General features: G+C 36.6%; 1 protein-coding gene across 4 annotated transcripts in view; it reads left to right on the top strand.

The window, feature by feature from the left end:
* Window positions 1–12,309, top strand: part of LOC132195522 (discoidin domain-containing receptor 2-like) — a 136,437-nt gene that overhangs the window by 101,176 nt on the left and 22,952 nt on the right. For 3 of the 4 annotated variants that reach the window (XM_059617569.1, XM_059617568.1, XM_059617570.1), the window contains exons 6-8: window positions 7,855–8,031; window positions 10,768–10,901; window positions 11,378–11,585. In XM_059617569.1, coding sequence (XP_059473552.1) covers window positions 7,855–8,031; window positions 10,768–10,901; window positions 11,378–11,585 — 519 coding nt within the window. Of the gene's footprint in view, window positions 1–7,284; window positions 7,413–7,854; window positions 8,032–10,767; window positions 10,902–11,377; window positions 11,586–12,309 lie in introns of those variants that run through there. The other variant, XM_059617571.1, reaches the window with a different exon arrangement.

The raw sequence follows: 12,309 nt of genomic DNA, 5'->3' as shown, positions 1-12,309 counted from the left end.
TTTGCAACTAAAATATTAAGGAGGTAGGCTGGAAATACTAAACGCCTTTTGCGTGTGGAACGCATTAATGTTTAAAATAGAATCTCAATTCATTAGGTCAGGGGTCAAGTGTCGCGTTGTCGTCCTCGGGCAATCAGAAGGGGCGCCTAACGAGCAGAGAACGAGGTTCGAGCTCGAAATCACCCTCCGAGGCCACATAATCGCAAATAACCGCGCTTTCCACTCGGACTCGAGTGTGCACTGGCTGCAGGTAATTAATGGATTTGTCTCCGGCGTTCCCACCAACGTCCCTAATCAGATCGCCGGTGCTTAATGGGACGAGCTTTTTTTCTGACCCACATAAACTCCCATTTTGATGGAAATAAGGAGAACGTGGAAAACGAAAATTTGGCCAATTTTGCACAGAGCCTCGTTTTATTGTTGGAAAAGTTGTCAACAAAACGGTTGACATCCGATTTGAGACGTCGGCGGCGGAAACGAAATGCGCCTTGTTAAAGTCGCGGCGGCTGTTTCTGCCAATCCGTCAACAGGTGGAAGCGATTTGTACGAATCAAATCCATCTCCACTCCCCAATATATGTATATGCAGAGAAGGCGAAAATGTGCATTGAACAGCAGCAAGCAGTGAATCAGGCCAATTGTCATTCAGTCAATAGAGCATATTATTAGACCTGCTGCTGCTTTCAAACGCGACTGACACGCCGTGCAACCTCTGCAAATTACCTTTCGCTTGTCTACCCCCATGACCAACTGCATCTGACAATAATTCTTTTTGCACTATTTTTCCCCGTCAGAAATGCAGAGCGAAATCGTTCGAGTGTGCAGACTTGGTAGAAAAATCGTTCAATAAAAGGCAAATCCGACAGGATTTTCCTGCTCCAACCAGCCATATACATTTTCCAGGGGATTGTAGTCATGCAAAAAAAAAAAAACAGGGTCAAGGTCACATATTTTAGAATTTATTTCAATGTTTACAATATTTACATAATAATAAAAAAAATGGGACTTTTCGTTGTTACAAATTTCTTATTTTATTTAAATTATATTACAATTTAGGAATAAAATTACTCTGCTTGCTTAGTTATTTGTGTGCAACCCTTTTTCATAAGCAAAAGAGAATTATTTTGAATAAATAATGAAATAAATTTTAAGAAGATGATGACGTTCAGCATTATGTTTATTTTCTGCATTACTCCAGCATCAATATGGATTTAAATTAAATATAATTTTTTTAAGAAAATATTTAAATTAATTTAAAAAACAAACTGAAAATCCTGATTCTTCTTTGCTTGTGTGTTGAATTATTATAAATAATATAAACGGCAGATTATTTGTGAAGGCTAAAATTGTAATGAATATATAAACTATTTATTCACCTTGAGATTAATTAACGAAATGAATAAAAAGCAAATAAAATCCCTATATATGTCATGTGGACACTCTGATAAAAGAAATCAAATTTTATGTGTCACTTGGACCGCAAATCCCAACGCACAACTTCTGTGTATGCATTAAAAGTTAGCTCAGCAGTTAAGTTGAGCCGTCGCTCAAAATCATAAAGCGTGTGCACCGGCGTGTGGTCTTTCGGTGACTATGTCATCAAAGTTGGTCTCCTGGGCGAGAGAGAGAGGTGCTCGACGGAGATAATTGATGATCGGCGTGTCTAATCCCAATATCAGATTTATTCAGATCACGCCCCTGAAATAACAGGCGGGCCTCGCCCCGAGACCGATATCGCCGTGGAGAAAGTTTGATTAGAATGGGATTTGATGCGGTTTTGTGTTCGCAAACCACCGACGGCGGAAAAGAGAGGAGCGACAGAAAATTGCGAGAGAGAGAGCGGAGGTAAAAGATATCTGCGCTGGCGGTTTATTAAATTATCTCTGCCGTGGAAGAGCGGAGAAGGAAATTTATGCAGAAAGGAGATAAATAACGCATGGGCTTGACGGCATAAAAGCAGGCAAGAGCTTACAAATTGAAACCCAGTGGCCCGTTAACGAACACAACCTCGAGTCAAAGCGAATTCGCCCCCGCCCCAGATGAGGGAAAAAGTACAAGAAAAGAAGAAGAAAAAGAAGGCCTTGGGATTTTTTTTTCTTTGCTCTTCGCTCCTTTCGCGAGCGCAGGAGATCTGCAGCGACCACCTCCATAAATTAAATATTATTTGGGTCTTCTTTTGGAATTGGCATAAAGCGAAATTCTCCTTGCAATATTTAGAGAATGGTGCATTCTGAAATCCACCTCCACGAAACTGCGGATTCAAAAGGACCTCCGTAGAATATTAATCGAGTGTTTATGAAAAAAAAAAGATGATTTACATTTTTTTCTTCACTATATAAATGTTAAAAATCAGAATAATCTTGGAAATGGACTGAATTTTTAAATGGTACAAAATATTAAATTAATTTTTTAATTATTATTTTTACTTCAAAATTTTCATCCTCAATTGTGACTTCATTGGTGATCTGCAAACAATAATGGGAAACTGATTTTAGTTTTTAACCAAGCAAATTGAATTTTGTGTTTACTACTTTTTGAGAAATAAAAGAGCAATTTTGTTTCTTTCCCCGTTTAGGACCATGTTAATATTTAATAAAAAATTATTTTTGAATTCAAATTATAACAATAATAATAAAAAAATATATATAATACAGATCGTTGAATTATAAAATTTATACCAATTTGAACGAGAAAATAAATTTAAAAGTAATTATGAATCTTAGATTAATTTAAATCAATAATAGTTTTGTTTTTAAAGACTTTAATTAAACGCTTAAAATTTTTGCTTATTTTTAAGGTGTTTATTTAATAATTGTGTCTTGTTTTCGTTGTTAATTGTGTTCCAGTGTTCGTTTTAATTTTCCAAAAGAAATTGCAGCAACTGAGCGAGGAAACCAATGCTTAGAAAACGAATTAAAATGTCCAAATTGACCAAATTTCAAATTTTAAATTTAAATTTTGTTTGCCAAGCACAAGTTTCCTAGCTCAGTTTTTGAATTCACGCTAATTATCTTTTGACATATAAAAATGTTAATGCCCTCCGATGCTCTCCTGCAAATCTTGAAATCATTTCCAATTTGGAATAATTTCATAGATCTATCTATTATCTATAAATTTTAATCGTAAAACTAATTTCCTGTTTCTTGGAGAGAGAGAAACTGCCGAAGTCATTATTTAAACTCAACTTAGATGAGATATTATCAATATTTATTCAGGCATGAAAATACAATAAATAGATTATTGTGCTAATGATTTATCGAAATTTCCTTCATCAGGTTATATATAATTTTCTCTCATTCACAAATTTCTGACAAAATATGTCCATATAAGATGAATATATTTGTAAAATCTTTGTAACCAGAGGAGGAAAAGGTTTTTATAATTAAAATTAAACCCGTGTCAAATATAATTCCATCGCTGTCACAAGCACAATGGTGCATCTAGCAGCGTACGTTGTCTCTGTGTTCAAATTTCAAGTGAAAATTAGCGCGATGGGACAAAAGAAATGCGAGAGGGAACGTTGGCGGCAGCACCGAAAGTTGGCGTCGCTGGCAAAATACATCAAAATTCCAACTCGAGTTACGAGCGAGGCAGGCAGGCCTTTGCTCTCTGATGTGTTTTGTGTCTTTTCTGGGACGCGAACAAAAAGAGAGGAGGACCCGGGCAGGCAGCCCTATTCTTCGCTGTAACAACAGCTTGTACTTTTCACCAGTCATAAAATTACACGTATCCCATTATGCAGAGTTGCTCTCTGTGTGTGACAAAGGCGAATCTCTCTCTCTGGGTCCCTCTCGCGCTCTTGCACAATAAAAGTGACACGCACGCATTTCTGCTCCTGCATTATTTTCATTATGATTATATTTTCACTCTGGAAAATTTTCCCTCTCCGCCGCAATTGAATTTCGACGGCTTTTTACGACCCGGGACGCAGCAAGTGCAATTTCCAAAATTCACCTGCCTACGTGCGTGGTGTGTTGACACGCCGAATAATAACAACACACAATGCTGTTGCGGCACGCGAGCGAAAGAGCGAACCCGTGTTGTTTCCACTGCGGCTGTCGGAATTTCAATTGAATAATTTTGTACAGTTTCGCGTGTCATGCATGCGCTCATTTGAATTGCTTCGCGGATAATAAGAGCGGTGAGTAATGCTTTGTTTCGGACATAAAACGTAGCTTTTAATTAGGTCTGTGACAAACGCGTCTGCGGCAGTGCGTGCACGTTATTAAATGAAAGTTTCTCCTATTTCGTCTGTGCGGAAAAAAAGTTATGTTTTTCTGGCTCTAATTACACATTTTTTTACCAACGTAACAATAAATACAATTATTTACATTTTATTAAAATTTAGTACTGAAATATTAATATTATCCATTGAATACTAGTAATTATTGTAATATTATCGAGATTTTCTTGGTTGTTATTCAACATTATTTGTAAATTTTTATAGTGCCAACGAGCATTTGATGCATATAAATAAATTGAAATAACGTATATTATTTTTTCTGTACTTTATTTGTTGTACCATTTATTTATTTTTATCTAGATCAATTTACATGCAACATTTCTAATAATAATTTCTATACTTGTAAATACGTGGATTATGCAGATCAGTAAGACATCTACAGTAATTTGTTGAATTTTATATCAACTCCTTCAATGATGCAAAGCATTTATTATTATGATAAAATTTTTAATTCATATATTTTTGATGTATTTAGAGAGAAATAATGTTCTATTAGGGTGGTTTCACGATAGATTTTACTCAAATTGGCCAAAAAATGACCGATCTTGATTTTCACATATGTTGTTGGGCTAGGTGAGAAAATACTCTCCGTAAAATTTCACTTGAAAATTTTGAGTACTTTTCCGGGAAATCAGATTCCCGAAAAAATGCGATAAGAAACAGAAAATGTTGAATATCTTTGCTTCTGTTTAGAAATTAAGTATGCTCTCTTCAGTTCTAGACGTAACTTTTTATGCCCGACAACTTTTCTGTTGACAACTTTTGTGTAGGTCAAAGGTCAAGGTCACTAAATTGCAAATTTCACTTTTTGACGCAATTTTCGCAGTGATGCACCCGTCAAATGTTTTCCGGGGTATAGGAAAAAATGTAGCCCTAAGTGTGTAGAACAAAATCCTTGATTTTCAAAATGGGGTTATTTTTTGTTTCTGAGATATTTTTAAATGAATTTTTAAAAGCAGTCAAAAATAGCTTTTTTGCATCGAAAAACAGTACTTTTTTAAATTCATTTATAAATATCTCAAAAACAAAAAATAACCCCATTTTGAAAATCAAGGTTTTTGTTCTACACACCTGGGGCTACATTTTTTCCTATACCCCAAAAAATATCTGAGGGGTGAATCTTTGGGAAAATTGCGTTAGAAAGTGAAATTTGCAATTTAGTGACCTTGACCTTTGACCTACACAAAAGTTGTCAACAGAAAAGTTGTCGGGCATAAAAAGTTACGTCTAGAACTGAAAAGAGCATACTTAACTTCTGTATAGAAGCAAAGATATTCAACATTTTCTGTTTTTTTTTGGAAATTTGATTTCCCGGAAAAGCACCCAAATTTTTTAAGTGCAATTTTAGGGAGCACAGCGTCTTATCTACCCCAACAACATATGTGAAAATCGGGATGGGGTCCTTTCATGAAAAAAATTTGCCAATTGTAGTTAAATCTATCCTGAAACCACCCATTATTAGAATAAAAATATTTTTTTTATGTAAATTTATTAAATAGTTAAAAATAACTTAATAAATATATGTTTTATTGTAAGATTACTTCCGTTAAAGCGTTAAAGTTATTAAAAATATTAAAAACCTGCACTATTTTAGTTTTTAATGTACGTAAAATATTAAATCCAACACAAAAAAATCATTTGCTTTAAAACGTAAGCACAAAACAACAAAAACTTTATTAAAGAACATCCATTTTGATGAAATTTTAAATTTTTGGTAGAGCAATCGGTATATGTATTAAATGATTATCACCTGGATCTAAACCGACAGCGTCTCTGTGTATGTCATCAAGTGTCATTAGCAAACTCGCATGCGGCTGCGTTTATGTACGCACCACGCCTTTGGCAAACACCCACACACACTCAGCTTGCATTCCGGGTGGAATTTAATCAGAGGCCCGATAAGAAAGCACCAAAGGCGAGTGAGCGGTATTAAAATTAATAATTCAGAGTCGTCAGCTGAAATTTGGCTAAGTAGAATATTCGACTCGGGGGAGGGAGCGCGCGTTGTCGAAAGGCGGCGAGCTTAAGGTGTGCAATTTTGGCAAATGAACCCCCTCGAGAGGTAGGCAACCCGCCCAGCCTGTTGTGAGGCTGCGAGTCAATACCAAGAGGGTGAAGTGAGGGACCCCTGGAAGCCGGGCCGCCTGCGAAACGCTGCGCTGCGTACCCTGCTTTCTCACTGTACACAACAAGTTTGTGTGACTTTAAATGAGCAAGCAAGCAAGCCCGGCGCTTTTTTCGCCACTCGACTCTGCCGCCGGCGCTCAAAAGTGCACGTTAATTAATTGCGATTGTTGGCTCACTTAATTAAATCGTGGCCAGGCAGTTTTCTCTCTCTCTCGTGCTCTCATTAGGCTGGCGGTGCAGCTCGTGCTGTGGAGAAAAGTGGAAAATGGCACTCTTGAGCCGACTTGAAAAGTCGTTTTGGACGTGGAATTGCCGCGCACGTGCCACGCTTAAGTGGATTAATTTTGTGCATTTGCAGAGATTAGGCTAGATTTTAACCAAACTCTTTCCACGAACATTTACTATAAAATATAAGCATAAAATGGGTATCATGGCTAAAAAGAAAAAATAATCCATTTCTTTTGTAAGTAAAATAAATTATGATTAATAAATAATTTAAAAGTTGTTCACTACATATAAATAATTTTTATTTAGTTATTTTTATTTTTAAACTAATTTTTTTTTTAATTTCTCATTTATGTAATTGATCATTTCATTTTAAATAAGAATCATAATATGTATTTATTTTTTAAATCAAAATATAAAATATTTGTTAATAAAAAATTTAAATTGTCAAGTATTGCTTCAGTCTTAACATACTCAGACGTTTTAACAAAAATTACCATGTTCGAATTAAAGGTTTGAAGTTGCCACACTCGATCTATTTTAATATTTATTTCAAATTAAGTTAGGTGATAAAGTGATAAAAATTAATCCAACATATAGCAGACAATCTATTGGAATTCCTGAATTATATAAATGATCTTTTCTACATTTTTTTCTTTTTAATAACACGCTTGATTATAGTGTTTAAATTGAAATTGAGATGTTTGACTTGTTTGAGTCTTTTTCTTCTTCTAGCAACTATTTAGGAAAATCTGAAGTTCAATTATTCAAACACCCCGAATCAACCATCGATTGTGAAATTTATCGACATATACTTAGTAATTATTCAATTACTTCAATAATTTTTAATATATAATTTTTTAAGTTTATCATGAACAAGAAACGTTTTATTTAATATTTCGAGCCAATACAAAAAAAAGTAGCTTAAAAAATAATGAGGGCGATCCAAAAGGCTAACTTGGCCCAGGCTAAATTAACCTGGCCCAGGCTAATTTAACCCGCCATTCAATTTTGCTGGTGGGCTAAGTTAGCCCGGGGCTAAGTCAAGTTAGCCTGGGCCAGGTTAGGCTTTTGGATCGCCCTCAATAATTGTTTTCATCCATGTTGATAAATTATTTACAAAAAAATCTTATCTGCTTTTCCTTCCAGAAATCAATTCAATATATCCAATCGTACTTCTTGATAAGTTTGAAAATTAATTTGTGCAATTTTTTTCATTTGAAGTATTTCGTTGACATGTTTGTTTTTGTTTGTCCGCAGGTGGCATAATGGGCTACTCGATGCCGGAGAGCAAGCACGAGGGCGATCCTGGCGAGCTGCAGGACGTGCTGTTCGACGGCCTCCGCTCCGGGGGCTGGATGAGGGGCGGCCTCGGTCTGCTGGTCGACGGACAAATTGGCGCTGATAATTTCCGCGTGGATATTGGCTACGGAAAGGGTAAATATAGATCTATCCAACTAGCATGTGCGCCGCGCCCTATGTGTTATTTCCGTGCTCTCTCTGCCGTGCAACTCTGTCAATATTAATTCTGCTGTTCAGAGCGGCCGAATGTAGCATTCATGTGGAGGAGCCAAATGGAAATGTTCTCAGGTGCTGGCCGGATGCAAATAAAAGAGAGTCCGTCTGCCAGAAGCGGCTTGTTAACTTTTCGGGCAAATATTGGAGCTTCGACGGCGACTGCGAGCGAATTCCGCCGTTTAATTAATCGCCAGCCCGCTAGAGAGTGATTTTTGCTCTCTGCCGGATAATCATCGAGGGGAGATTTTTTTTCCTATTTGCGAACGAGAAAGAGAGAAAGGTCTTTGCCGATGAAAGCGCTTGTAATCCTTTTACTAAACTTCAGGATGAAAGGGTCAAGAGTTGTTAAACTTAGTTTTTGATGTCTCCTCCTCTTTCTGAGCAAGTTGAACGCAAAGTAGAGTGGGCTTCGGAGAATTGGTCAGGTAACAACTGCCTCTCAGTTCCAGAGTGCGTAAGCAGAATATCGCTGGGACCACTCGATTATAGTAGTTTCGGTAGTTTCCAGTAAAGAGGCCTTTGAACTTGTTTCAAGGGTCCTTGGACATTAGACAGAGCAGGGCATGTTTGGTGAAATTGTTCAGATAGCTTGAAATCCAATAATATTCATCTAGCTGCATTAACAAAAGTTTATTAATTAATTATTAATCAAATTAATTATCATCAATCATGATCATAGTTTTTCTAATAAATTTAAATTTGTAAAATTTCCATGAAAAAAAAATCACTTTATGAGATTAAAATATTTACCATCAACAATTTTGTAGTCTGAAAATTGACAAAAATAATAAATGCACTAAAAAAAGAAGATTAATCTTAATTATCCTTTATAAAATTCGTATTGAAACTTGTAAACACAAATTTTGAATAGTTCTCATTCACTTCAACTGTTCTGAATTATTATTTTGGCTCTACCTTTCCTTCCTCAATCATTGGAACAACAAAAAATTTTAAAAGAAATTCTTCCAGGAAGATTCTGAGTAAAATTATAATTGGTAAACTTCATAAAATAATTTATTTATAAAATTTCCTCTTTTGAAATATCGAGAACATTCTAATTTATTTCATTAGTTTGTAGTCACTTAAATGTTTTTATCAGATATTTTACTTATCAAATAAATTAATCGATCATTTATTTTTAATATCCCTGCCAAAACATAAAAAGGGGAAAGCAAAGAGTTTTCCCCAAAACAGAGCTTTCATTGCAAAATTCCCAATTTATTCGGCGGGGACTCATTAGCAGGCAAAAAATCAGAGTGTTTGTAAAAAAAACCTAATTTTGTCTGATTATTAAGACACATGCACAGTTGGAGTTGGAAAACACCCAAATTGCGTGTTTCCCGCTGATTTTGTTGATCAGAGTTTTAATTGGGCCTTTTTGTTGGGTGGCGCGTGAGTGGCATCTTGTTGGTGTTTGACTTGTCGTTTGGTTCATCAGCATTTTTGACACACGCCGGAATAATTGCCCCGGTGGCGAAGTTGGCTCTAGTTTTATTTGCAGAGTTCCTGCAGCACAAACACACACACATTCGAGAGACGCAGCAACTCGCTCTCGCGCACAACACTCAATTATTAATGCAAACACGGCGCGGGCGGCGCGTTTCAGGTTAATTGCAACACAGGCAAGGGCGGCACCTCAATAATTCATTAATTCAACGATAACAAAAGGCGGTTTGTGCTGCCAAATGAACCGCAATCAGTGCGCGACTAAAACCATCGTCACGGGCTTTCCCTCGCAACAACTGTTGATTTTCTACCAACATTTAGGGCTTATTGTGTTTGGACACAGATACATACGCAAGGGGACACGCAGGTCCATTCTTCGGGGCATTGTGAACAATTATTTGCTGTTGGGCTTTACACCTTTGCCGTGCGGTTGATGTTCTGCTTTGTAATTATTTGAACGACTGGCGTTTACCCTTTACAGTGTTAAATCCGAGGTTCAACGAATTAATATCTTAAAAGCTTGATATAAAGTTAGGAATTGAAATCATTAATTTTATTTAAAGTTATTTATTTATTATTGTTAATATATGTATTTATTTAAATTATGTGTATGTTTTATTAAATTTTTTAAATAAATTTAAAAAAGGATTTTTGTTGTGCATAAAATTTTTTTTAAATATCTATTATTTTACCATTTAACTATATGAATGTAAGTTTAATTTAATTATTTCAAATAAATAAATACAATAATGTCAACTTACTTTTGTAATGCAACGTGGCCAACATCAATGATGTGCAAGTTGCCTACCTTTCCTCACTTACAATTTTTTCGTTGATTACAAATATATGGATTTCTTTATTGAAAGTCCTTAAGCATTTTGGTGATTTCACTTACATTTTGTCACCAAATTTTATCTTCCAGTCTTTTATAAACGATTTTCCCATTAAATTGAGCTTTTGACGATCACGACCAGCACCAGACTTTTCCGTTCTGTGAATCTCCTCCACTGAATTTCGGTCCTCTCTCTAAATTTTATCCACATGAATTTGCTCGGAAAGCGAGCAAGCAGAGTTTGATGCGCACCCAAGCACGAAGTTTTCCTGGTGGGTATACCGTGCTGGGGTAGCTGATCATTAAGAAGTTGCGCGCGGCATATCAAGTGTCATGCACGTGTGTGTGACGAGTGTGTTTTGTACGTATTTTTGCAGGCGCTGGCTGGGTGGGCTGGCGGAACGACACGCCGCGCTCCAGATTCGTCGAGCTGATATTCGAGTTTGATCAAGTTCGCAACTTCAGCGCCGTCAACCTGTACACAAACAACTTCTTCAGCAAGGACGCTCAAGTGAGTACCCGCGCGGGGATGCGTACTCTCCATAAATCAAATCAAAACTAACTCACTCGATGCGAATTTGCTCCCAATCGCCTCATGAATTTGCCATTTTGATTGATTGATACCAAAAGTTCTGTGATGGGAGAGCCGTAGTCTGAGAATAGCTATAAACTGCGCTTGATTAGATTTTATTTCAAATAAAATTTACATTTTTGTTGCTACTTTTGGTATAATTAAAAATATAATCTAAATTTTCATGTTTTTGGCAATTTTCTTCTTTTAACGAAAAAAACCCAGCAATTCCTTTGAAGTCCAAATGTAAATTGAATTCACTTTGTAATGGAGGTAATTAAACTGTCAAAGGCAGATATAAAATAATAAAGTTGGCGCATATTCCATTGTTTTAACTACGTAATTAGTAATTTCACATTTTGACCTTTACTCCGCCAACCTTCTTGTGATGAAATAGTTGTAACGTTCATTTGCAGGTGTTTTCGAGAGCGAAAATTATGTTCAGCTACGGCGGGAAATTTTACAACGGCCGCCCACTGACGTATACCTACATGCCCGACCGAATTCTGGAACAAGCTAGAAACGTTTCCATCCACCTTCACGGAAGAACCGGCCGCTTCGTCAAACTGCAACTTTGGTTTGCTGCCAAATGGATTCTGCTCGGAGAAGTCACTTTCAATTCCGGTGAGTACAATTTGACAGTTCCTTCGCGACGATTGATAACGAAATTTATGTTTATTTTTGTAAAAAAATTAAATCAAGACATAAAAGGCGACCGGGGCGAAAAGGACGAGAAATGAATAAAAGAAATTTCAGAACAAGGATTCTCCGCCAATCAGCACTGGTTGCAGTATTTGACCAGTTCTTTCTAAACCTAATGAAAAATGGAATTAGTTGGCTGGGCAATCAGGCGAGCCCCGAGTCAGTTGGGAATGCCCTGCTCTATTTCCGATAATAAAACCGGCCGCACTTCGCTCTCGGCCTTTTATTTCGCGTCACGTTTTTCCGGGTCTGCTGATTGTGAAGCGTTTCCCAGAAGCTGCTGATTAAATAACTTGCCTGGCAGGGGCTGCTCTTCAAAGGCAAATAATATTCCCTCGCTCTCAACCTGACCAGGAGCAGGTAAACTTTGTCGGTGTCGCCATAATGCGATTCGAACGCGATCGTAATCACGTTTAAAGAGTGTGAACGCTTTGAGCAAGTAAGTTGGAGCGAAAATCGTGTTTGCTAATGAGCTAATTAAAGCGGAATTATTTGCCAAGACTTCATTACGCCCTCACGAGTATGTATTTCTATGACTACTGCTTTAATATGCCGCATATTGAATCAGTTCTGGAACCATTATTGGTTTAATCCGCTGGGAAATTAATCGGGCTACTAAATTATTCAGTCGTTTTTTACTGCTGTT

The sequence above is a fragment of the Neocloeon triangulifer genome, unplaced genomic scaffold (genome assembly GCF_031216515.1).
Source record: "Neocloeon triangulifer isolate White Clay Creek 2 clone unplaced genomic scaffold, ASM3121651v1 ptg000009l, whole genome shotgun sequence".
In the NCBI taxonomy this organism is placed as follows: domain Eukaryota; kingdom Metazoa; phylum Arthropoda; class Insecta; order Ephemeroptera; family Baetidae; genus Neocloeon; species Neocloeon triangulifer.
The sequence above is the reverse complement of the archived record's forward strand: the minus strand, read 5'-3'. Positions and strand labels throughout refer to the sequence as shown.